The 26760-nt window shown below is 45.6% G+C and overlaps 2 protein-coding genes, 1 non-coding gene and 1 pseudogene across 3 annotated transcripts in view; 2 read left to right on the forward strand and 2 right to left on the reverse strand.

Moving 5' to 3' along the window:
• The first annotated feature begins 877 nt into the window (after nt 1-877).
• Nucleotides 878-18503, forward strand: GABRQ (gamma-aminobutyric acid type A receptor subunit theta). Its single transcript, XM_047844319.1, has 9 exons — nt 878-1061; nt 3237-3325; nt 9970-10037; nt 11756-11976; nt 13709-13791; nt 14261-14398; nt 14934-15086; nt 16618-16868; nt 17523-18503. Exons 1-9 carry the CDS (start codon nt 913-915, stop codon nt 18501-18503), a joined length of 2133 nt encoding a protein of 710 aa, XP_047700275.1. The 5' UTR covers nt 878-912.
• LOC125157090 (basic proline-rich protein-like) overlaps nt 11026-26760 on the reverse strand; it is a 32632-nt gene continuing 16897 nt past the window's right edge. Inside the window, exon 3 of the mRNA XM_047843307.1 lies at nt 11026-12048. The gene's annotated coding sequence lies outside the window, so the exon portion shown is untranslated. The remainder of the gene's footprint in view (nt 12049-26760) is intronic.
• On the reverse strand, nt 15607-15771 carry LOC125158061 (uncharacterized; annotated as a pseudogene).
• On the forward strand, nt 24396-24548 carry LOC125158016 (small nucleolar RNA SNORA62/SNORA6 family). Its single transcript, XR_007149142.1, has one exon. It is a non-coding gene; the product is annotated as a small nucleolar RNA SNORA62/SNORA6 family (small nucleolar RNA).

Below are 26760 nucleotides of genomic sequence, written 5' to 3' on the forward strand. Positions count from 1 at the left end.
CTTTAAGAAAAGTCTTGGGCTCCTGGAATCCAATTTCCAGCCTGATGTAATCCAATTTCCAATCCTGCATGGTCAGAGCTCTGTCATAAAACCCACCTGTGATCCCCTTCCACCCCACTAAGAAGAAAAGCACGTGGGATTATGTGGGTCAAGGGTTTGGGAATGAGCATCAGACATTTTTTGATGTCCAAATGTGTCCAGCTCTTTCAGAATGCAAATTCAGTCAAGGCATTCAAATCACCTCACTCCAGCCACCGCAAAAAAAAAAACAGCAAAAACAACAACTACAAACAAACTCTGAGTACACGCTATTCCAAAAGAAACGTACACTTTGCATTTTTGCAGATAGGAAGAGTAAGACCCACTGGGTGCCCAAAGTCAAGGACCTGTGTCCCGTCCCCAGCAGCCGGATCCCGTCCTCCTCTCCCGGCCTGGCCCCGCCCCTGTCTGTGTCTGAAGCTGGCCAGGGGACAACTGCAGAGGCCTGAAGGGGCGGGGGGGCCGGGCTGCGCGCGGGGTGAGGGCGGAGGCGTCAGCGCGCGCCTTTTTGTGCGGCTCCAGGCCCTCACTGGATTGGTTCGGTCAGTGTTGCCGTCGGAGTGGGCGGAGCCAGCTGGAATCCAGGCTCGGAGTCCAGTCGCAACCAGGAGCGATTGCAGACGGAGCGCACTTCGCAGCGGCGGGTTGCTCCCCGGGGCTGCTGCGTCGAGCAGAGCTGCTGGGGCTGCTCCTCCTGGGCTCTGGGCTCCCGCTCAACCCCCGCGCTCCTTGCTTCCCATACACTCGCTACTGTCTCCTTAGAGACTCCTAGCGACCCCCAGCTCCCTCTGGCCCCGCACTGCCTCCACCCCGTCCCTTTCCCCAGCTGTGAACTGCCGTCTCTCGCGCCTTCCAGCCCCGAGCTGCGCGGTCATGGGTATGAGAGGGATGCTGCGGGTCACCGTGTTCCTGCTACTCATCAGGACCTGGCTCGCGGAGGGCAACGACCCCAGTCCCACCCCAAAATTCCACTTCGAGCTCTCCCCCACTGTGCCCGAAGTCATCTTGAACCTCTTCGACTGGTAAGCGGGTGCCGCCAGCCTGGGCATGGCGGCGACAGGGACCGGCGGGCCACCTCGGGCCTCTTGGACGGAGCGGGCTGGGGTATCTTGAACCCAGCTCGCTGCCGAGTCATGGCGCGCGGGTCCTGCCCGTCCGGTCCCTGGAGGGAGATGGGATGGAAGTGGGGGCGACCGGTAGAGATAGAGCTCTGTGCTTCAGCCCACCTGTTACCGCGGCGCCTGACAGAGCCCCGCGTGTGCCCTAACTGCAGCCACGGGCGGAGGAGGGGGGGCGGGGGGAAACCATGCCCTCAACCCAGGGTCTGCCATCCACCCTCGGGACTAAGGCACTGGGCAGGTTTTCCGAGTCATTTCCACTGGCACCTGGGGACTGGGAGGGGGAGCAGTACAGGGTGATGGACAACTCACAAAACATAGACAGTACAGACACCTGTTTGAGTCCGGATTTTAATCTGTTCCCTGAGGCGCGTGCGTGTGTTTGTATGTGTGTTGAACGGTGAGGGACCTTTTCCAATGCTGCAGATAGAAATTGTTGACTCAACCTCATCGGAGCCCAGACAGTGGGATCAGTAGCTGCTTAACCGTATAGCCTGTGTGGCCTGAGATGGGTGTGCTTTTGTACTTAGTCCTGTGAAAACATTTGAAGATTCAGGGTTTGGTTTTTTTTTTTCTGTTTGATTTCAAGTTTGTTTGGGTCTGCAAATATCTGAAGAGATATTAAACAGTCAGTCTTTACATGTAGATCACACAGAAATGTGTGTTTGCAGTGGCCATGGATCCTGCGCTCTGGCATATGGGTAATGTGTGGTACTAAACAGGCGGGAATGCATTGCTTTAATTCGGGAATAATGCATGTGTACACTTTAGAGTAATGCAAAATGAAATTCTGTAATTAAAGATGATTAGAAATGATTTTTTTTAATGACAAACCAGAAATGAACATGTATTCAGAAAAAAAGGTGGGGGGGATAGTTGGGCAAGGTTCCAGCAGACAGCCCTGCAGTGTCCTCAACCCAACATACCAGACTGCGCTAGTGAACTCTCTCTCTCTCTCTCTCTCTCTCTCTCACACACACACACACACACACATGTCCACATGTGCGCGCGCACACACACACACACACACACACACACACACACAGATTTGCAGGGGCTGACGTTCCCTGGTGGATGTGTCAGAGATCCTAAAAATTGTAGTGAAGTCCAGGGCCTATTCTCATTCACAAACCCCTTTTCTGGAAAGAGCCCTACTGAAGGTGTAGGTGAATCAGATGAACCTCAGAGACTTCTAGAAAGGCCAGCTGTCTGCAAGGCTGAGCTGGATCCACTTAACATGGGCTCACTCAAAACACGTCTAGGCTGGAAGCATATGCTTAGCTATAGAGATGTCTGCTCTCAGAATACATGTCTTTTGTAGGACAGCCCTTGAACCCCCCAAATCTAAACAGTTTGGTTGGGTGAGGGTCTTAAATCTCTGCTACATGAGCAGAGTTCTCTATCTCTCTGTCTCTCTCTTTCTCTCCCTCCCTCTCTCTCTCTCTCCCTCTGTCATGTGCCATATATCAAGTCTTAAAAACAGAGTTGTATAAACACAAGATTTACATAGATGTAACCACAAAATGTCTGGTCCTAGTCCAGGTAGGGGAAATGTCGCTGAGGCTCAGGGGGGTCACCGAGGGTGGAATATGACCTTTCCTGAGCCAGTCAGGTGCCCCTGGAAGGACTTTCACCAACCTGGAAAGCTTCATCCAGGCTGATGGCAAGGTGGGCCTTCTTAAGGGGCTGAAGTAATGTGTTTATCCCAGGTCCGGAACTTGCCCATTCCCTCCCTTCTCTACCTCCCCTACTGTCTCCTCTAGTCATGCCCTGCTCCTCCCCAATCCTGCCTGGTAACAAGTATCCAGTCTTTGTGCCCCATTCTCTGGATAAAAGCAGAAGGGGGGGAGGGGGAAAAGAGGAGTCTGCGTCACTGCTGCGCTTCTGGCTGACTCACTCTAGGGAGGGAGAGGAGTGGGGAGAAACGTGTACATGTATGACTGTACATGTCTGCATGTGTGCAGGAGAAAAGAAGGCCCTGACAAGTTGACATCTGGGGTGCTCTTTGCTGTTTGTCCTCTGAGAAGCAATGTGGCATTTACTGATGACCAGCATTTACTGATGATTTCTCTGTTTCAGCAAAAATTGTGCAAATGAAGCTGTGGTTCACAAGATTTTGGACAGGGTGCTGTCGAGATATGATGTCCGTCTGAGGCCAAATTTTGGAGGTAAGACACAACCAGATACTAGAAGCCTTAGTGTGACATGGAATAGAGCTGAGATGGATGCAACAAGACAGCTCCACTCAGTACTGCTGCCCATTGGCACTCCCCAGGCTCAACACTTTTGCCTCTCCAGACCCCACATTCCTGACTGTGGGAGACCTTCAGCTGAGCACTTTCAGGGCCCCAACCCCCAGGCCTTCTGCTCTGCTCTTCCACTTCTCTGCCTTCTTATGCAAGGGGCCTTTCTGCCCCTTCCCTTATAACAGCCTGAAGTGCACTCCCGGGTGTGGCTGGAGAAGCAGTAACTAAGAAATGGACTGTGCACTAGAGTTTTCTGCTACATTCATGGGGAGGGCACACATTCTTCTACTTGAGCACACATTCTTTGCACTTTGGACAGTTGCCCCATTCAGCTAGTTCAAAACTAAGGGCATGGTCTTCTCTGTCTAGTTTACTTTACCCACCGGGGTCCCAGGCACTTCCACCTCTGCCACCCCTTACCAAAGCCTTTAGTTTCCACCAAGTTCATTTTCATTCAACACATTCAAGTCTGTGTGATCTTTATAAATCCAGCCTGATCACCTCTCAGAGTTTTGATGGCTTTATTTAACTGCCAAATATAACCCTTAGCCTCGCACTCAGACCTCAAGCACAAAGATGAGAAATGACAAGGGAACTGAAACACAAAGCCAATATATAAGTTTCTCCTCTAATTCCTGCCTAGCCCCCACCCTTGGAAAGGGTGACTGGGCCCAATCACACAGCTTTAGGGGACAGGCATTCTAGTCCAACCCCACAGAAAAGGAGTAGCATTCTCCAGGGACCACCCGAGAAACCTAGACCAAGGACAGACAAAAGGAAGGGGAGTTAGTCACTAAATAAGAGTTAGTCACATTTCAGCTCAAAGGAAACAGAAAGCTAAAAATCAGAGTGGCTGAGTGGAAGAAAGCCCTTCACTTCCTGCAGGTGGTAGACCTAGACACCTACTCTAAGGGGTTAATGAATGCTAATGATTCACATTTGTACATATGAATAGAAGTCTTCCAAAAACACAATGCTTCCACTCTAAAGGGCGCACAGCTAGGAAGTGTACATTGTAGTAGACCAGTAACAGAATTCTGGGGGTGCTGTGATTTGCTGGGAAAGCCACCTGGAAAACCAAGGCCCCAGGCTTTGGAAGTGGGACATTTAACTGGTGTTGCTTTTGCTGTGTTGCTCCCTCTGAGTCTCAGGACAGAAGGTGCAGTCCTGGATCTAAGTAAGGTGAGTGTGCACTGGGCATTAGAAAGCTGGAGTGGAGAGGGCAGAAGTCAGGCTTTTTCAGTGTGGACATTCAGATGCTAGAGCACAGCCAGCACTCTTGAGTGACACTGGTTTTTGAACAGCTGCACCAAGCGCTGGTGGCTGTCAAGGGAGTAGCTACTACACTTTCTCCTTTCCTCATTTTCGTGTTTCTCAGCAAAGGCTACCCAACAGCCATTCATGTACACCAAGCACACCCTTCCCACTGTTTCAGATTGCCATCCCTGCAAGCATCCAGCATCAGGGGGAGGGAGCCGGGGCAAGGACCACCCTCTGGGGATTATCTGGTGTGGCTGGTCCAGTCTCTCCAAGGCACCGCACCAGTGTCTTTTGAGCTAACTCAAATTTGTTTACACCTGATTCCTAACCTGAGTACACTAAGCTTTATAGGCCTGTACATCTGGAGTGTATGAGGAAAGATGGGTCCTTGATTTGACCAAACAGTAGATGAAGGTGGGAGAGCAAGGACAATGCAGGACCTTCTAGCATTTAGAGAGAAGAAGGCACTACAGGCTCAGTCTGGGACTGTTATATAGGGCAGGGAGGGGGTTGCCAATCAATGAGACACTGGGTCCAGGGTTTCACCTTTGCGGTAACCCAGGACTCCCTGTAATGCTTCCCACTAGACACAGAATCAAATTCCCCTCTGTGTCTGAAGTGATATAGAGATTCAAGGACAGACACACACACATACACACCCCCCACACGCAGAGGCCTCACCTAACTGTGGTCAGGTTCAGTGGGTCAGTAATGAGGCTGTGGGAGCCTTATTACTTCCTTGAGAGGAGGAGGAGAAGGAAGAGCCAGGGGAAGTTAACAAAGCTGCTTCTTTCTGGGCAAGAGAAGTGGGATTCTACAGTATTGCAAAAGGCAGGTCCCTGAGGACTTCACCTAGTTCCTCACCTGGCACAATGTAGGCACAGAGTGAAGGAATGAGTGGGACATCTTCACCATTCCTCCATTTATCTGCTTTTCCTCTGGTACTCTGATGGCTGCTAGGGAGGACAAGGACTTGGGGTAGCAAAATTTCCAAGAGGGAGGAAGTGGTTAACCCCTCTCTGCCTTCCTGAGCCCATCAGGAAGGAATATGGAGCTGAGGCCATCACCACAGAGATAGCATTTACACACCTTATCTGGAAACTTTTTGTTTCCCTCCATGGGATACCTTGGCTAATCTCTCATAAGGTGTCCCCTCTAGGTGAGTAAATTAGAAAACAGTTCCAGGTTTCCTTCCTCCAGGCTACATCCCCAGGCCAGGACTTATGGACTACATTTCAGCTCCTAGTTGACCCTTGCACAGGGCTATGTCTTGGCCCTTTAAGGTTCAGGTCCCCCAGAATTCCACTGGAAGGGATGGGGCTGCCTGATTGGCACAAAATGGTGTAAGATGAGAAGCCTGACCCAAGAGTGAGGTGTCAGGGGATGGATGGCCCCTCTAGGACTAGTTGCCTGCTTAACACACTTTCCACTCTCTAAAGGCATGTAAGGAGCCTGACAAGCTATAATAAAGAACTACATTTCTAGAGACCTCTATCACTACATACAGTGCTGGGGATCATTCACAATAGCCCTAAATTCTGGAGTCTGGGCTGTGGCCTCTCAGAAAGGCCCATTTACTTCTCAGCTGCCATTCATATGCTGATGCCCAATCCCAGGTCACTGAAGCATTGGGATAGGATAAGCCTTTTCCCTCTTTTCTGCTCAGCTTCTGTGCCATCAGCCTCCAGTGAAGCCAGCAGGTAAATTGCAAGTGTCACACATGTACCCATAGCAGCAGTGTGGTGTAATACATATAGAATAATGGCTTAGCTGTGGAGCCAGGTGAAGACAGCTTTGAGCCAATAGGAAACAGCAAAAAGTGTTTTTCCACAGCACTTTATAGTTTACTACATATTTTCACATCCATTATCACATTTGAATGGGCAGTGCTAACACCTAGGCCCAAAAAAGAAAGCAGGAGGCAGAAATACACTCATACAGACACACATTCAAACACACATATCAACATACACAGACATCCTCACACATGCACTCACAGGAATAAACTCACAAGTTCATTCACTCATAAGTTCAGTATACATGCTTACCTGCACTAACATATTTACACGTGTGCACACATCTGTGTACATACAAAACATGCTTACACATTCACATACACACATGAACATATTCTCACAAACACACTCAAAAATTTATTCACACACATGAATTCATATGCCTCTGCTCCCACATTCACTCATACTTGCATACAAACATGCTCCCATGTACAAACACTGCCAAATTCACTCACACACATAGAAACATGCACACACACACATGCTTGGATATTCACACACATGGACATACACACATTAACATGTTCAGATATTCATCCATACACATAAATAACTCTTATTCGTCCACATACAAAAAATGCTTGCATACACTGATGTGCACGTGCTTACACATGCACATTAACATGATTGCATGCAAACAGGCTCATGCATTCACCCACACATGAGCTGCTTATACACATGAACATGCTCACATATTTACCAATTCACACAAACAGGCTCACACATTAAGGTACATCCATATCCACATGCACAGATATATTCACACATTCACTTATACCTGCACAATGACACACTAACATATGTGAATATGTTCATGGATTCACTTGCACATCAGCATGGTCACACATTCAATTACACACCAGGACACTCATGTATGCTCATATTCAATCACACACAAACATGCGCACACATCCACTCAAGCACATAAATGTGCTTACATAGACTCATATCCCCACATGTATAAGTATGATGAGTGTGAGAATATAAGTGTGATCACTAATCACACTTAAATCTTGCATACAAATAAGGTCACATATGCAAACAACTCACATATTACACAACAAGCATGCTCATGCACAATGACACAGACACATACAGTCACACACTCAGAAGTTCACTTACCTTCCTAAACATTCACTCACACAAACACATTCAATTACACATTCCCTCACACATGCACTTAACATGCCCACACACAGACTGACACATGAGCATATTCATACACACAGACACATCCATCCAACACACATTCACATACACTCATGTAAACACAACTTTAACATACAAATATGAGCATGCATTTACTCACACATGGACATGCTTATGAATACATTACATTCACATATAAATACAAATACATTCACATGTGAACAGACTGAGACAACCCACATGTTTACTCCCACACAATACACTTCAATACATACACGTTCACATATTTGCTACCTCACAAACACACATAGACTCGCACATTCACCCACACTTACATATGAATGCACTCATATTTATAGACATACTCACACATTTACTCCCACAAAACACTTGAATATTTCAATATTTATACATGCAGACATGGTCACATCCACTCATGTACATGTTCACACATTTACTCACACACAAACATACTCACATACATGAAAACACCAATTCACTCACACACATGAATGCACTCATACATTAACATGCTAACATATGAACATAGAAATTTGCTCACACACACAAATATATACATGTTCACACATTCACTTGCACATGAGCACATTCATACACTCCCACACATCAACCTGCCTACATGCTTGCATGTGCTTACACACTTACTTACATGCAGTATATACAAGCATACAAACATGCTCATGCATTCACTCACACATGAACACACAAATTCACTTATAGGCATGGACATGCTCACATACATATACTCACACATTTACACACACAAGTAAGTTCACAAATACACCCATGTTCACACATTCCCTTGCACATTAACAAGCTCACATACACTCATACAGTCACACATTCACTCACTCATAGTTGCACACTCAAACACACAAATACAAATTCATTTGCATATGAACACACATTTACTGACACACAACACACTTAAGCACACAAATGGCTTACAGGCAGACATCCTCAATACTCTCGTGTATATACACTGGCATAGTCACCTGCACGTGAACACAATCACAGATTTGCTCATGTATGTGAATATGCTCACATACACTCACGTGCACAACTCACATTCATTCACACAAAGACACTTACTAACTCACATATGGACACACTCACATGCACTCACACAAATATGTTCATACACACCACAAATCTTAGCTCTGTTTTTGGGCTCATTGCTCTTGAATTTTTATCAGAAAACCATTTGGAAAAAGAGTGCTTCATCTCCGTATTTTCTCTTTATCTTACCATGACCCCTTCCCTTCATCATATCATGGGCGAGGCCCAGCTGTAAGAGCTTAGCTTGTGTTAATTATAAGATCAGTGCTATCATTATCCCTATTTTACCCATGAGGAAACTTGCACTCAGAGAGATAAGGTAACCTGTTTTTTGGTAATTTTTATTTAAATTCCAGTATAGTTAACATACAGTGTAATATTAGTTTCAGGTGTACAATCTAGTGATTCAACATTTCTATACATCACCCAGTGCTCATCTCAACAAGTGCACTCCATAGTCCCCATCACCTATTTTCCCCCTCCTCTCTGGTAATCATCACTGTGTTCTCTAGAGTTAAGAGACTGTTTCTTGGTTTTCCTCTATTCCTCTTTTTTCCCTTTGCTCATTTGTTTCTTAAATTCCGCATATGGGTGAAATCATATGGTATTTGTCTTTCTCTGACTGACTTATTTTGCTTAGCATAGTACTCTCTAGCTCCATCCATGTTATTGAAAATGGCAAGATTTCATTCGTTTTTTATGGCTGAGTAATATTCCTGTGTGTGTGTGTGTGTGGTTATGTTTTATAAATAATCTCATTTAATATGGCAATTCATATATATATATGAAAATTTATTCTGGCATCATACTTGCCCCTGTAAAAAGTGGGTCATCAGTGAAGAACTCTGACAAATACGTTAAGATATAAAAACCTATCAGTGCCTTGAGAAAGTGACTTAGCACCTATATATACATTTGGGTGTGTATGTATACTGTATCTTCTTTATCCATTTATCAGTCAGTGGACACTTGGGATGTTTCCATAGTTTGGCTACTACAGATAATGCTGCTGTAGACATTGAGGCACATGTATCCCTTCAAATTAGTATTTTTGTATTCTTTGGGTAAATATCTAGTAGTGCAGTTGCTGGATCATAGGGCAGTTCTATTTGTAACTTTTTGAGGAACATCAGCCACTCTGGAAAACAGTATGGAGGTTAGGAAACTTATTCAGGGTCACACAGCTAGTAAGTGTCAAGATGGGGTCCAAACCCAGGCAATCTTGCTCCTGAGTGCATGCTTTATCATACCCTGCATGTAATAGTGTCTTCCCATTTGTAGGTGCCCCTGTGCCTGTGGGAGTATCTATCTATGTCTCCAGTATTGAACAGATCTCAGAAATGACTATGGTAAGTGTGTCACCTTCAGCCATGGGCCTGGGGACAAGGGACATGTGGCAAGGAGCAGAGTCATAAGCCAACTCCAATTGTTCTGACTCACAACAGAGCCCACATAGATGAACATGGTAGGTTTTGTAAACTATAGCCACTGGAACAAAAAATAAATAAATCCAAATGGATTATAGACCTAATAGCGAAAGGCTTATGAAGTTTTTAAAAGATAATATAGAATACTGTGTTTGTGTCTTTGTGGTAGGACTTGTTTAAAAAGACATAGAGGGGCCCCTGGGTGGCTCAGTCAGTTGAGCGCCCAGTTCTTGATGTCAGCTCAGGTCATGATATTGCAGTTTCTGAGTTTGAGCCCTGCATCTGGGTCTGTGCTTATAGCACAGTGCTTGGGATTCTCTGTCTCCTCTCTCTTTGCCCCTCCCCTGCTCACACATGCTCTCTCTCTCAAAAATAAAGTTTTTTTTTAAAAAGTTACACAGCCCTTTTAAAAAAAATAAATAAAAAGACATAGAAAGCAGAAAGCATAAAACCATAAAAATAAATACTGGTAATTTCAACTATTTTAAATTCTATCTAGCCAAAACTTCTGGAACTTCTGTTTTGCAAAACAGACAAAACCAGTATAACAAGTATAAAAGGATAAGTCAGAGTGGACTGAGATATCTGCAACACAAAGAACTGATATTGAAAGTATACATAATTCCTGTGAATTAGTAAGAATATTTTGAAAATAATAGAAAAATGACTAGAGGAGTGCCTGGGTGGCTCAGTTGGTTGAGCACCTGATTCAGCTCAGGCCACCATTCCTGGTTCATGGGTTTGAGTTGCACATCTCTCCCCATCTCTGTCCCCTCTCTCTCTCTGTCCCTCCCCTGCTCACGTGTGTGTTCTTTCTCTCTCTCTCTCCTCTCTCTCTCTCAAAAATAAATCAACATTTAAAAAAGAAAAAATGATTAGAAAATTTGTGAAGAAAACCAAGTAGCAAATATGTGAAAACATACTTGACTTTATTATTAGTCAGTGAAGTGCAAACTAAGACCAGAGCAAGAATCCATCACATACCCACCAGATTGGCAAAAGTCAAAAGTCAGACCATACCAGGCAGGAGCTGGCCAGGCAGGAGCATTGAGAAATCTCATCTGTCCTCAGTGTGGGTGTAAACTTGAACTTTCACTTCATAATTCTTATTTCATGTTGATTTGGGTATGTATCATGTGTTCACACAGTGGTGTATATGTAGTATATTCATATGAACAAATTTTATTAACAGACATCAACTTGAATGAATCTCACAAATATAATACATACAGTGTAATTCCATTTGGAAAAAAAATTTTTTTAAATGGGTCCAAGCAATGTTTCCTAGAAATACACACATAGACAACAGAATTCTAACAAACAGCAACAGAACTATTATCATTAAGATCTAAGATAATGGATACTGCTGGGAGGTAGGTGTGGGGAATATGTTCTAGAAGGAACAAATTGAAACTTAAAGTTATTGGTAATGTTTCATTTCTTAACCTGGATTTTAATTACATGAATTTCAGTTATTCTTTTTTTTTGAAGTTCATTTTTAACATTTAACATTCTTACATATTTCAGTACTCATCTATATTTGTGATATATTTCATACACCTTCATGCACACACACACACTGTGAGGATGGAGAGGAGGACAACCTCACTTACAGCTGGGATTCACCTTTCTCTCCCCAGGACTATACGATCACAATGTTTTTTCATCAGACCTGGAAAGATCCACGTTTAGCATACTATGAAACCAACCTGAACTTGACCCTGGACTATCGGATGCTAGAGAAGTTGTGGGTCCCTGACTGCTACTTTTTAAATAGCAAGGATGCTTTTGTGCATGATGTGACTGTGGAAAATCGTGTGTTTCAGCTTCATCCAGATGGAACAGTGCGGTATGGCATCCGGTGAGTTTCCCCAGGCACTTGAGGACCATCCTCACAGGCTTCCTTCTTCCAAATGAGTATCCCATAAACACACTGTAAGAGACACACAAAGGAGCCCACGGCTTTCCACATCTGTCTTGTGCTGCCCCCTCACTCATCCTACCCAGTAGTCAAAGTGAAACCTTCAGAGCTTTCCACAACCACCCTTGGCTGTCCTGTCCCCACACCTTGCCCATCTTTCAATCCCTAACTTAAATGCTCTCTTTGTCAAGAAATCCTCCTTGATTATCTCAACTCAAAGAGCTCTCCCTCCACTTTAGCATTCTATACATTCTGTTATTTATCTTTGTTTCTTTTCTCTTCCATGCAGTGAGGGAGGGAGACAAATGAATGCTGAAGCCCATATGTAATGAGGGAAGGGGACCAATCTCTGCCATTGGTCATATTTGCATCATGCAGGGGAGCCCACGGTGTGCAATATATGTCTATTGTCCATGGCTCTGTACACATAGGATGTGCACATGCTGGAAATCCTCACTGGCTTATTTATAGCACAGTATATGGTCACCAAGGCTCTCCCCACAGCATCATCTCTTATAAACTATCACTTAAGACGAGCATAAGAGATAAATGTAGCTCAGAAAATTTTTCCAAAAGGTAGTTGTGCCAGGGTTCAGCCCCTGTCTCCGAGTCTCTCTTTCTCTTGGGTGCTCCTGTTATATCCCTTTGTTTCTCCCTTCTTTCTCCATGGCCCAAGGTGCTAGAGTTAAAGAACAACAAAACTTACAAGGAACAGATGACTGGTCATACCTGTTTCATTAAAAGGGGTCCTCAGCTGATAAACGCTGCATGGAGGATTCATAGAAAGGAGAAACACACACACATCTCTACCCAGTGTACAAAATGGAAATTGCTTAAAGGGTTGAAAGGGACTACACTGGGATTAGCAGCTGGGAAGGGCAGGATAACGGATAGGGGACAGCCTCCCAGCGGAGGCTGCAGAGAACGTTTGTAATTATCCTCTTTCCCACAGGCCATTCCTCCCACTTCCCTAGCGCCTCCAAGATCCTTCCTCAGATTCCTCCCACAGACGTACCACCTGGCAACTTGAAGCCCCTGCCCAACACTGCATGACCCACCTTAGATATGTTAATACCTCCTACCCATTTATACCTACTACTGGCAATTTGCTCAGCTCCAGTGGTCCATGTACTTAGGCAGATACGCAGAGATGAGAGTGCTATGGGAGCACCTCTCCTAGCCAAAGGTGGGCCTGGGCTACAGCTCACATCCTTGCCTGCACAACACATACGGGCACTCCACATGGGATCTGGCACATCAGCTGCTCCAATGTAGCCTTGCTCCTTCTTCAGCAAGAAACTCCACTTTCTGTCTCTCCATCCAGTTTCCTCAAGAGCCCTTCCCATTTTGATGCCCTGAGACTTCCTGACATGCCACACACCTGTTCTTTAAGCCCTGCCAGACTTGTTGGCATATACATTCCCTCTCTCCTCCCTCCACAAGTACAACTTAGCTTTCCTCTAGAGAGAAAGGAAGGAAAGGAAGAGGAAAAAGAAGGAAAGAAACACTGGAGGAAGAGGAGGACCCAGTTCTAGTGTAGGCAGTATGGGAAGATGTTAGGTGGGTCAGCACTTGGAGTACCTCTCTCCTGCACACCCCTGCAGCCTTCTCAGGAATGGTTCTTTGCCTGAACTTGATTCGCTTTTCCCTTCCTTCTGCTTTTCCTTTGCAGACTTACCACCACAGCAGCTTGTTCCCTAAATCTGCAAAAATTCCCCTTGGACAAGCAGACCTGCAAGCTGGAAGTAGAGAGCTGTACGTATGTCCTCCAAGGCCCCTCATTTCTACTTGGGGTTATGGTTATCCAGAAACCAAAAGCAGAGTAGAGAGTGAGAAGGATAGCATATTTCCCCTACTCCATCCCTCCCCATTCTCTCTCTCCTCAGTAGACAGACAGACAGACAGAGGTATATACAGAGTATCTGGGAGAAGGTGGACTTTAATGTGTAAATAGTCCCATGAGGAAATTGTACCTTGCTATTGGGAAGTTGTGTACAAGCTAGTGTGCAGGAGCACATCTGTTTGCTTTCTTTCCTGGCTGAGAAATTCCAAAGTGAGAATTCCCTTTCCAAGTTCCCCCCTCTTCTGTGCTCAGACTCAGCAAACCACAAAGGTGCCCCAAATGTGCAGGTTCCAACCATTCTTTGGGTTCCACAGACTGCTCTGGTGTAAAATCTGCCTATGCCTGCTTTCTCAGACCGACCTGCTTCTTTCCCTGTCCCAGATGGCTACACGGTTGAAGACATTGTATTATACTGGGAAGGCAATGGGAATGCCATCCAGGGGACTGAGAAGCTGCACATTCCTCAGTTCAGCTTCCTGGGGAAAACAATGGCTAGCAAAGAGGTGTTCTTCTACACAGGTGGGTCTGATATTCTCTCCTATTTCTTCTCTCTTTTGTACCCTGGTAAACTCCTGGACATCTCTCTGCCTTTGACCTCTGCACTCCTGTCCTATTTCCTTCTGGCTCTGTACACCTTCCAAAACCCCTTCAAAATGAGGAAATGGATGTGGAAGCACTTGGCTGGGTTTGACACTCTACAGGTATAAAAGGTTCATGCTTTTGCTGATAAAAATAGGCCTCCTCTTAAAGCCAGCCTCTCCCCGTCCATCTGTTTGCAGCTTTGAAATATCCTGTATCTCCCATTTCAAAACTCCAGTTGACATGAAGCAAGTGAGGAAGGAAGGAGGAGAGAACAGACTCACTATGCCATATGGGCCTACTTACATGCCACTGTCACTGGCCTTAAGGCAGCAAATAGGGTCAGATCTACAAACTGCCCAGGCTGGAATATTAGAGGCTGAACTGCCCATCAGCTTCCCCTCCCCCATCCTGTACTTCACGCTGAAAATCCCCTCAGCCCTGCCACCCTAATACCAGTATGTCTCCTTGCCAGGTTCCTATGTACGTCTGATACTGAGGTTCCTGGTCCAGAGGGAAGTCACCAGCTACCTTGTACAGATCTATTGGCCTACTGTTCTCACCACTGTTGTCTCTTGGATATCGTTTTGGATGAACTATGAATCCTCTGCAGCCAGGGTGACAGTTGGTAGGTCCTGTCCGCATCCCGAGGAGGAACTTGGATCATCTTGCTCAGAAAAAAAGTTGACAATAAGAAAGGAATACCTGGAGTGGTATGTGACTGCACAGGCAAGGAAGCAATATGGTGCCTGCCCAACAGGCATTTATACAGGTCCTCAGCCAATCCCTAGCAGAGACACTGATGTTGGAGACAAGTGTGAAAAAACAACAGGGATAGGATCTTGATATGTTGGGCCCAAAGTATCAGAATTCATTATTTGCTGGATACATAAATGAACAGGTCATAAATTTAGATCAGAAATGCAATACAGCAGGGGTGTCTGGGTGGCTCAATCGGTTAAGCGTCTGACTTAGGCTCAGGTCATGATCTCACAGTCTGTGAGTTGGAGCCCCACATCGGGCTCTGTGCTGACAGCTCAAAGCTTAAAGCCTGCTTCAGATTCTGTATCTCTCTGCCCCTCCCCCACTTGCACTCTGTCTCTCTCTCTCTCAAAAATAAACATTAAAAAAATTTTTTTAAAGATGTGTAGAAATTTAATACAATAAACATAGATTGAGCAACATAGCAAAATGTCCTACTAGGCATCAGAGGACTTCCAGAGAAGCTTGCCCTCAATGAGTGTCTAATGAAATGCTAAGATAGATGCTAGGAGATTCTACACTTGATCTTAGCCAAAAGGCCGAGAAGCAACAGATGCTAGGAGATTCTAGAGGAGGAAATGACCCAGGTCTTGTTGTCTAAAACTACACCAAGAAAATGTTGCTCAAACTGGGTTTTCAAGATTTGTAGGAGGCAGAGACATAAGACTTGTCATTCACTAAAACAGGAAATTGGTATTAAAAGGCACAGGGGCCCTAAGAGGGGATTAGATCACAGAGGGCCTGGGGCAAGAGCTGGGGAAATAGGGAGAATAGCAGAAAGACAGGAGGGTTGAATGGGAAAGACCTTGAGATCCCAATTTTAGCAGTTAGAACTTCATGTCCAAGCAATGGGGAAAACAAGAGGGTTTTGAGCAGTACCAAGGAGGGGCCTAAGAGATCAGCTCCCAATTTTATCTGGTCCCAGTGTACCCCACATCCAGGTCTGGTTTTCCATCACCATCTTTGGGGCAGACTCCTCGGCCTCCTTCTTTAGGAGCACATGTTGGACTAAGCCTTTAACATTTGTGTAATATTTTAAGGGCTCACAAACCTTTCTGAGGGATGTGATCTAAAGGAAAGCCCATGTGTTGGAAGGCAAAAGAGATTGGAGATGTAAGTCACTGTGAAACCATGGCTGGAGATTTTGGACTTGACCCTAAGAACAATGAGAAGTCACTGAATCATCAAAGCATGACTGGATGTAAAGCTGGGAGGGCAGGGAGGAGCAAAGAGAGCACTTGAGCAAAGTCCCCAGGCCTAGGGAGTTGAAGGCATTTTGCTGAGAGTCCTCCTTATCCCAGAGATGATCGTTGCTCCCTTCCTGTGGGATGTGGACCTGATGGCTTGCCAAGAACTTCAGCCACCTGAGGATCCTAACCCTGCCATGTTCTTTACAGGTCTGACTTCAATGCTCATCCTGAATGCCATCAACTCACATCTGCGGGATAAACTCCCCCAAATTTCCTGTATTAAGGCCATTGACATCTACATGGTCGTATGCTTCTTCTTCGTGTTCCTGTCCTTGCTGGAATATGTCTACATCAACTATCTTTTCTACAGCCGAGGTGGATCCCGGCGCAGACTCAGGCGACACAGGAGAGCCCAAAGAGTCATGGCCCGCTACCGCTACCAAGAATTGATGCTGCAGGTTTGGCTTTTTGACTGACAATCAGCTTTCCCTGATTAGGGATTGGGCACATATTAAAACCTAAGTTTAGCACTTGACCCTTTCACATTTCTTAGCTCCTTTTAGCCTCATACAGCACATGTGTGTGTGTGTGTGTGTGCTCAAACACACACACAGACACACACACAGACACACACACACCAGATAACAAATAGAACAATTTATCATCACTCCTCTACAGGTCAAATCATTGTCCTAAAGTCACAAAGCAGTAAGTGGCAGAACTAGATTTTCCCAGACCTTTTGACTTCAAATCCAGTCCACTTAGCATACTTTCCAAGGGCAGGTGATGGAACCAGAGGGAAGAGGAACACAGGCAGGCTGAAAGGAAAAGATAGGCAGCAGAGGTGTTGGTCTACCGCTCCTTCCTTTGCTCTTTCAGTTCCCAAAGCCATGCTGGGACTTTTGTTGCTGGCAGTACATTAATGTCCAGCAGTACTCCCTCCTTCACGGGGAGTACACGGGGAGTCCCTCCCAGCCACATTGCCTGAGGAGCCCTTGCCTCCATCCACCACACAGCACTCCAGAGGGAGCAGCTGCCCCAGGGAGACACAGGCTTGGCAGCCACCATGGATTTCCCTTACATGCTAACAGACTTTTGGTCTTGTTCCTCAGCCCCTTGCACGTCGGAGATCCCAGGAAGAGATGATTCTGTCAGTGGAAGAGATCAACAATCACATTGCAATTGCTGTTGAGGAAAGTCCTCTCCCTCCTCCCTCCCCACCACCAGTGCTTATTCATGTAGGATGTGAACCTACTGACTTTGTAAGTCTACCTACTATCTCCTTAAAGGATGACCAGGTTAGCATAGAAGATGAAAGTGGCTCTCCTTTCTCCACACCAGTACAGGCCTGTCTGGCAAGCCTCGAAAGCCTCAGCTCTTTGACCTCCATCCCAGAGCAGGCCCCACTGGCCACCTCAGAAAGCCTCAGCTCACTATCTTCTCTCTCAGAGCAGGCCTGGATGGCCTCTAGAGAAAGCCTGAGCGATCTCCCCTCCACCTCAGAGCAGGCCCTGCACAGCTATGGCGTTCGCTTTAATGGTTTTGAGATTGATGACAGTGTTATTCCTACTGAAATCCGCAACCGTGTGGAGGCTCATGGCCATGCTGAGACCCATGACCCAGAAGACCCTGAAGAGAACTCGAGCTCAGATGAGAGTCGTAGCTGTGGCCCTAGTGGGAGGCATCTGCTTCTCCACAGCCACAGGTGTGTGCAAGAGGCAAGCTATAGCCTTGATGAGATCCGTAGCAACCTTAATGAGATCCGTAGCAACCTTGATGAGATCCGTAGCTTGCCTGATGACATCAAAGTTGAGAGCGGCTACCTTGACCTTGAGAAGCAACTCGAGTGTGATCTTGACAGCACCTGGAGCCTTAATGTTGATGATTTCTTGGGCTTTGACCAAGGCAAGGATAGTAACTCAGAGTCTGATGACAGTTGCCCCCCGAGTCCTGGGTGCTCCTTCAGTGAAGGGTTGTCCTCCAAGCTCTTTCACCCTGACTATGTCCCTAAGGTCGACAGGTGGTCCCGGATCCTCTTCCCTCTTGCCTTTGTGGTGTTCAACATTGTTTACTGGGTGTATCATATCAATTAGTCCCATAGTGCTCTTTTCATGGTTCCACTTGATTCTACTCTGCCTTCTTTTCTTTGTTCATTTTACTTTGTGGTTATTTGGGCAGTTGAATCAGTTCTACCTTTCTCTTTGTAAACATGAGGTAGTGAGTGATTGGAAAGGATGCGTTCTGACTGGAAGGAAAGGTATTGAGGAGGAGTTGGAGGTAAATAGCACACTGATTTCCCTTTTCTGCTAGAAGACTATCACCTTTCCAAAGACTTCTACCATCTATTAAGCACAGAAAAGCCCCTAGAAATGTTCAGAGGACAGAGCCAGGTTGGGGGGGATGGAGGAAGCATCCAAGCCCTATGCATAAACATTTCTAGGGGTTTTTTTGTCCCCCTGAGGTGTTGAATTTTCTTTTTCATTACTTTTTTTCTTCTGTTTTTCCCTCCTAGGGATTATGGTCTTGCTCACCCCCTGATTAAGGTTTTACAGGACAAAGTCAAGCTGGGTTGAACAGAGGTACACAGGGGAAGGGCTAGCCATGGCTTTAAAGTGCAAGGGGATGGCACTAGGGAACTTGGGAAACTTTGAAAGTGCCTCTTCCCCACTATTTTTTCTGTTGTATTTTGACTGTGGCATTGTGGCATGAGGTTGGGAGTGGAATATGAGTGGGTAGGGGTACTGAGTGAGATGTCAGAGTGAGAGATCATGTTTCCAGGAGGAGCTTACAGGGGGTGATGAGGTCAACTTGGAGATTACCCAGATGTAACTAGCATCTTTGGAGGGATTGGAACTTCTCTTGTCTATATTCTGCTTCATAGCGCTTGACAACACAGCCTGAGTACACCTAGGTCAGATGCTGACGTGATCACTAGTTACAGAGAAAGCACTTGATAAATGAAGACTAGGGTCAGGACATTTCTGGCTTGCTATTTCATCCTCTGGTCTAGAACAGCAAATGAACAATTGTGAATCTCTATATAGTAATCTTATTTGTCTAGTGCACAGCAAGTGTCAACAAGCTCACTGACCCATCACAGTGTCACACCCTCACAGGAGCCCAGTGAAGCAGGAAGGCAAAGCACATTGTCTTCAGTGTTCCAAGGGGAACAAGTGGAGCTTATGTATCATGCTTGAGGACATGCAGCCAGTGAGTGGTAGATCCACTCCACTTGCTCTTCCTTCTTCTTGTCCTTTTAACTCTCTCAACTGAAGTGTTCCCCTTTCTCCTTGCCCCTTTACAAATGGGGGTGCTCCATCAGGTTCTGCTTATCTGCCAGGCACCAGACCTCATTTGATAGCACCTGGAACATCTCTGCTGGAAGTGGCCAGTGACCAGCCAATGAGTGTGAACTGAGCACATGGAACATGAGCACTGCTCACCCAGTGGGGCTCCTAAGGGAAATAGAAAGTAGCCTGCACTCCAACTTTCTTAGCAGCTCCACCTCATGAATAGAGGCCACAGGGAACAAGATTTGCCAAGCACTCAGCCTGTGTTTCTCCTTCCTCCCCAGGCAGCCTCTCCCGTAGCCCCTCAGCCACCTACCCTTTTAACTGTGTTTCTGTGTTTGTGTTTCTGTGTATAGCTGAGTGTATGTGTGCATGAAAACAATTTTGTGTGCACATACAACCATTTGAGAAGCTGTACAGCTCTATGTATATCAGTGTAAATCTATATTGATGTGTATAAGAGTGTATATATAACAACATGTGGATGTGTGTATGTGTGTGCATACCCCTAAGAAAGAGTGTGTGTGCTTGTGTGTACACACATGGGTATGTGCTGTGTGTATATGACAGCATATGTGCATACCTATGTTACTTTATCTGATTTGAATGAGTGTGAAAAGAAATACACCTGAAAGCATATTTATTTCCTGTTGGTGGCTCTTCTGGAACCACCATAATTCCTTTGGCCTCCACATATGTGGGGGGCCTTATTTGGCCGGGCTGGTTAACTGTTTCGTTCCAATTCCTTGTTCCAGGGAGCAGTGTCTCCTGGCCCCCATCCATTCTTCTCCTCCTCCCTCCACCCATCTGTGCTGTCGCCTGGACAGAAGACATAGGAGAAGTGAATGTAGTCCCAGGAAGTGACAGTTTAGTGCCTTGAGGTAGGAAGTGCTCAAATGTGAGATAAGCTGAGAGTGCAGCGCATTTTGCTTTGTCCTGAAACAAATGTTTGCATAACAAAGACAGAGATTGAGGGGGTTCCTTGAAGATGCATTAAGAACAGAAATATGTGGACAATGGATGGGGACAGCTAAAGAACTGGAGAGGGAGTTGTATATAGCCTTTATAACTTATTCCCTTATTGCAATCACATTGTACGCCCAACATGTGTGGGGGCTGAAGACAGCCAAAAGCAGGTGGGTGATGTGAAGACATATCCCAAGGGATCAGCTGTAGCACTGGATGCAGAGAACTAAAGGTGCTTGGGAAAGGCCTGCAGGCATGGCCAGTAGGAGTGGTCCCTTTTAGGGGCACTGTAATAACCCATCCTGCATCTTTGGACAGCCTTGGATTTGGAGTCCAGAAATCCCTCCTCCTACCCACTCCAGGAAAAGAGATTGTTATAGGGGTGAGAGGATTGGCCAAGGAGAGAGGTATAAAGGGAGCCCCAGGGACTGACTGTCTAGATCGGTCCAGCTTGCCATGTCTCTTATTTTGTATACACACAACATACAAATATAGCCTCCTACACATACACACCCACAGAGACATAGTCACGCATACATGGATACTCACCCTCAGCACTAAATGGATATATACACCGAGACATGCACACTCACATATAGCTACATATATATTCACATGCACAACCACACACGATTACCCTCATTCATGTGCATGCACACGCGTGCATATACACACACACAGATAACAGCTAAAAACAAAAAAGTTGCCAATGGAATATCTAAGATTGCCTCTTTCTTTTTGGACACCTCTCACAGAAAGGTTGGGAGGAGAGCAATGACCCCAAATCTGAAGCTCCCATCATGGCTATTGAAAGTCTTGCTTCCTGGAGCCTAAACATTGGTTGGTTGATTTGAATTTGGGTTTCCAGGATCCTAGAGGACCGTCGAGCCCTGTAGGAAGTGAGTGGCTTATCTGGGGTGATGTCATACAGAAAGACTGGAGCAGTGGGGACCAGAAAGTGGGTTTGAAGATTGGTCTGGCAGCAATGCATAGGAAGGCTTCAGAGCACAGACGAAGGGCATAGAGGCCAGTTGTAAATATGTCTGTAGATCCACGTAGCTAGATAAAATATTTATACCTTAAAATGAATATCTTGGGAGCACCTGGGTGGCTCAGTCGGTTGAGCGACCGACTTCGGCTCAGGTCACAATCTTGCAGTTTGTGAGTTCGAGCCCCGTGTCGGGTTCTGTGCTGACAGCTCAGAGCCTGGAACCTGCTTTGGATTCTGGGTCTCCCTCTCTGCCCCTCCCTTGCTCACGCTGTCTCTCTCTCTCTCCCAAAAATAAATAAATAAAATAAAAAAAGAACATCTTGCCCTAATGTGCTGCAATGAGAGCAGTTGAACTCTACTGCAACTCACACTGTGTGAGGTTGTCAAGGTGAGGTGGAGGTTTGGCAATGACACCTTTGCAGAAACTTGAACCTTCTGAGTTTTTCATGGACTTGGTCATTTTAGCCTGAAAATTGCCAGATCTCCCCTTGTCTTCTATGTGTGTTCTGTCGTCAGTGTCATTGTAGAGCCCTATCCTCAGCCAGCTGCCTACATCCCCTCCCACTCCTCACCCCACACCAAGTAACTCTGAAGTGCAGAGTATCTAGCAGGGCTAGATACTAGAACTACTAGGGTTCAGCCCACAGAGCCGTTCTCAGCCCCAGCCAATCAGAGAGTGCTTATGGTAAGATAATTCACAGCTTGAGCAGAGGGAAGGGTCTTGTTGAGTTTGGGATGGAGCAACCCTCACTTCACTTTTCTGCACAGCTTTCCTTCCTTTTCCTCACATGGGCTATCCCATTAACTTTCCCTCTAGAATTCCTTCTCCACCACTACCACAGGAAGGGCATCCTCTGTCTCTTCAGAGTGTCATTTTGTTGTGAGGATGTGTGATATGTTTCCTGCCCATTCTTGCCCATTCCATCTGCCACTGTGGGGTGCCTTTGCAGAGATAACAAATGATCTATTGGGTCTTACTGTAGCTTATACAATGTATTCTTACAATTTGTGTCATCTTGTTAATAGCAAGGCTGTGGTGTCTTTGCATATTTAGAACTGAACTTTGCTGAGACCATGGCCATTCCTAATGAGGTTTCTTTATTCTGTACTTAAAAGAAGTAACACTTTGAGCTATTAACTAATGAATGCATTTGCTAAACCATCCACCTGCATGGTACCTTGCTTTGGTGATGAGCATCACAGGAAATCTTGACTTGTGCTATTGAAAGTGCAGTGTATTTGTGTTTGTTGTGTAGTGTCCTGTGATCAATATGAAATCCCTATTGTCAGTATTGTTTTCAGGGTAGGGAGGGGGGAGGGTGTTACAATGTCTCTCTGATATATTTCAGTTATGAAATAGCCTCAGTTGGTCAGGGTCACCTCTGTTAACATGTGTGAGACTTTACACCCACTATCTTGCCAGACTGCATCCCTGGGGTCAACAGTCATTAGCAGAACTAAAGGTGCCCGAGTGTAGTGAAACTGGCTGTGGTGCCTGACTTTAGACAGTGCAAGAGAATTCTTCAGAGGACAGGCAAGGCAGTGCCATTCTGAGGCAGATCAAATACAGTAAAACCACAAACATGGAGGTCTTCAAGAAAACCAAGAAAGGAGCAAGAAGAAAAACTACATGTCTTGCTGTCCTGAGCTACATAAGGATGCAGAATGGCAGAGACCCCTCCAAGATGACCCAGTTCCCTCTTTGTCCTCATTAAATGTACATTTTTGCATGAAAAAGACCTTGACCAGTCTGGACTTCAAAGAAGGAAAACATGAAGAAACATAAAATTATGCTTCTGAAAAATATGCTGAAATAAAGGTTGTAAATAGCCAAAAGGAGAAAATAAAATTAATATATATAATGCCAATTACACTTATGGGTTGTTGTGTTTCCTCTCTTGGATTGGAAGGGAGCCGCTTCTGGACATAAGAAGCCTCTGGCTTTCATTGCTCACCTTTCCCTTCCCAAGGCTTTGCATATTGACCTCCTCATACCCTGAGATATTTGAATCCATAGTTTTGAAGCAGACTGGAAATATTAATGTACAGTTGAAATTAGTTTCCACTTTCACACAAGCATTTTAATCATATGAAACAAAAATTATAAAACATGTCAAGCCATTGTGGTGCCAGAATACAATGAGGACATTTATTTGCAGTGGCAGGGGCATCTTTATGAAGAACGTTTTTAAAAAAGTATCTTTTGGGGTGCCTGGGTGGCTCAGTCGGTTGAGCATCCAACTTCAGATCAGGTCATGATCTCACAGTTCGTGGGTTCGAGCCCTGCTTCAGGCTCTGTGCTGACAGCTCAGAGCCTGGAGCCTGCTTCAGATTCTGTGTTTCTCTCTCTCTCTGCTCCTCCCCTGCTCACACACTCTCTCTCAAAAATAAATAAAGATTAAAAAAAATTTTTAAATATATCTTTTGTGGTGTCTGGGTGGCTCAGTCAGTTAAGTGCGCCTGACTTCAGCTCAGGTCATGCTCTCATGGTTGGTGGCTTCAAGCTCCACATTGGGCTCTGTACTGATAGCTCAGAGCCTGGACCTTGCTTCAGATTCTTTGCCTCCGTCTCTCTCTGCCACTACCCCCACTCGCGCGCTCTCTCTCTCTCTCTCTCTCTCAAAAATAAATAAATAAACATTAAAAAAATTAAATCTTTTTTGCCAATGTGGATGTGCAGAATAGAGAGCAAGAAAGCCCTATGGGGGTGGAAGCAGGTTTTAAAAATTTTGTAGAGTCCTGCACATTGTTAGAGCTTGGAGTTGAGGCCCCTGGCTAGTGATAAACTCACAGGGGTAGATAGCATGCTACATGAGGGGCAAGCCTTTCACTAACACCACGAGGGTCTCTGGCACAATGAGTGGAGTTTGATAGTAATTCTTGCTGCAAGAATAAAAAAAATAATAATAGAATTTGTAAAAATAAAAAACTTTATACAGTCACATTAAAACATCCTGCCACTGGCCCAGAAGGTCCTTGTTGTGGCCCACATTTGTGAGTGCACCCACCTCCAAGCACCTTTTGATGAAATCCTTGGAGTTACAACAGGAACCCTAACCTAGTGGCTCCTCTGTGGTCCCTTTTGTGCCCAAAACAGGCCCGCAGAACTGTGCATTCACAGCGTGCTTTGCTGGTCTGTTCATGGTGGAAGGGGCCTGATGTCCTTACAGGTACACACAGAAGGAGAAAATGCAGTTGAAGGTAAGGAGGAGTTTTCACAGTACACCTGGATCCTGCTATTAGCTACCAAGTTCTTTTCTGGCTACGTTCTTGCCACAAGTCAGGTTTTTGTATTTATTTTGTACAAGTCAGGTTTTGAGGGTAGCCAGCGACCCCAGGTGGAGCTTGCTGCCCTTGAATGGTCCTACTGTCAATTGCTGCCCACTGATTATACAGCTACCCTAAAGAATAGGTCAGAAGAAAGGGAATGTGACCTCTTTCTCTCTTTACAGCCTCCCTTAGGGTGAAAGAGCCCTTGCCACAACCTTTCCAGGATTTTAGCAAGGCCTCTCTTCCCAGCCTCCCATGTTGGCCTACCTTCCTCCAAACCCTGGCAAGGCCTCCCAGGGGCTCCTTAGTACTGCTTTCCCAGTCCAGGTCTCTCCTAAGCTCTCCTCCTGATCAGAATCTCAAAAGAATTAGTAATACAAGACTGAGGCAGATTTGTTTTATTTTTCAATAACCGTAAGTGCATTTTTATACTGATACATTTAAAAGTAATAGGGGATAAGGGACTATTCATCATGAGACTCAAATGAGTTTCTGTCCAATGGTCTGGAAGCAGTTCAGAGACTGCACCCAATGTGGAAGTGCCAGAATTTGAACATGAACCCTTCCCATGGCCAGGCTAAGACTTGCTGCAATAGAATGCAGTCCAGCATCCTTGACTCTAGATTTCTCAATTTCAATTTACAAATCAGCTTCTTAGAAAGTCTCCCTTTAATATCACATGGGGGAAAGATGTTAAAAATTTATTGAAGATTGTGGACACCAGCCCCCACTTCTGTCTAGAATACTCTGCATGCTTTTGGGCGAGACTCTGGTCATTTGGGGACTTCTTCCATTCCTCACCTTTCCCAGCCCATTCTCACCCCAGGCCAGGTGCACCACTCAGAGTTCTGCCCATTAGTAAGATTTTCCCTCCCCACTTTCTTTCAAGACCACACCCATGTTAAAACCAGCCCATGTTTCAACCAGCCAGGGCCCAAAGGAATCCCATACGGTCATAAGTGCAAGCTGGGGAAGGGGTGCTGGTGCAACTGTAGCAGGTGGTATGGGAGTCTGGGCTATCTGCTCATGTAATTGGGTCCTCTGCTACTACTCAGGCTAGAACAGGCCAGCACCAGTATCTCTACCATGCTGTATCATTGGATGCAAGCAGCCCAGGAGAAGTACGGCCTTATTGCAAATGCAGCTGAAGCTGGCAAGCAACTATGCCCCTTACAATAGATTCTCTTGCTAAACATCTGAGTGGCACACCTCCATGGCCACAAAACAAACACATTTTACTATTGCTAATGTTGGTTTACTTCTTTCAGCATACTATTTTGCACCTAACCAAAGACCCTCTTCTGTTACTGTGCTTGTGGTTTGGTATAGGCCAGGACTCCAGGACAGTCTCCATCCTGGCACTCTCTACATACAGGAATATGTGGATGCTTTGCTAAGGGAAGTGAGACCTCCCACCTTCCTCTCTAATGAGTAAAAGGTACTCTGTCCCATCACACTACCAAACAATGGCTAACCATGTGATAGCCAATTTGTTATAGGATAATCAGTGAGGAAAGGTTACATGAGTGCTGCTTGAGGTTACAAAATCCTAGTAACTTAACCTCAAAGCATGTTTATTTCCATCTCACATTGTGTGTCTAATGCAGGTCATCAAGTAAAGTTGGGGGTTTGGGGGGAGGTGTCTCACATTAGTGATTAAATGCTATATTCAGAAAGGATACACATCATTCACACTCACAACTCATTAGCTAGAATTATAGCCCAACCCAACCTTGGAGAGCCAGGACATTTACTTTGCTATGTACCTAGGAGAGGTGGACCACATACATAATCACTGAGAAGTACTAAGGACAACCATTGGAAGTTTCCCTT

This window comes from Prionailurus viverrinus, chromosome X (genome assembly GCF_022837055.1).
Source record: "Prionailurus viverrinus isolate Anna chromosome X, UM_Priviv_1.0, whole genome shotgun sequence".
NCBI lineage: Eukaryota > Metazoa > Chordata > Mammalia > Carnivora > Felidae > Prionailurus > Prionailurus viverrinus.

Excerpts from the sequence above, each read along its gene's own strand:
- GABRQ (XM_047844319.1), top strand. The coding sequence starts at position 913 with ATGGGTATGAGAGGGATGCTGCGGGTCACCGTGTTCCTGCTACTCATC. Across the intron at positions 3,326-9,969 it reads TCTGAGGCCAAATTTTGGAG|GTGCCCCTGTGCCTGTGGGA; the intron begins GTAAGACACAAC and ends TCCCATTTGTAG. Across the intron at positions 11,977-13,708 it reads ACAGTGCGGTATGGCATCCG|ACTTACCACCACAGCAGCTT; the intron begins GTGAGTTTCCCC and ends TTTCCTTTGCAG.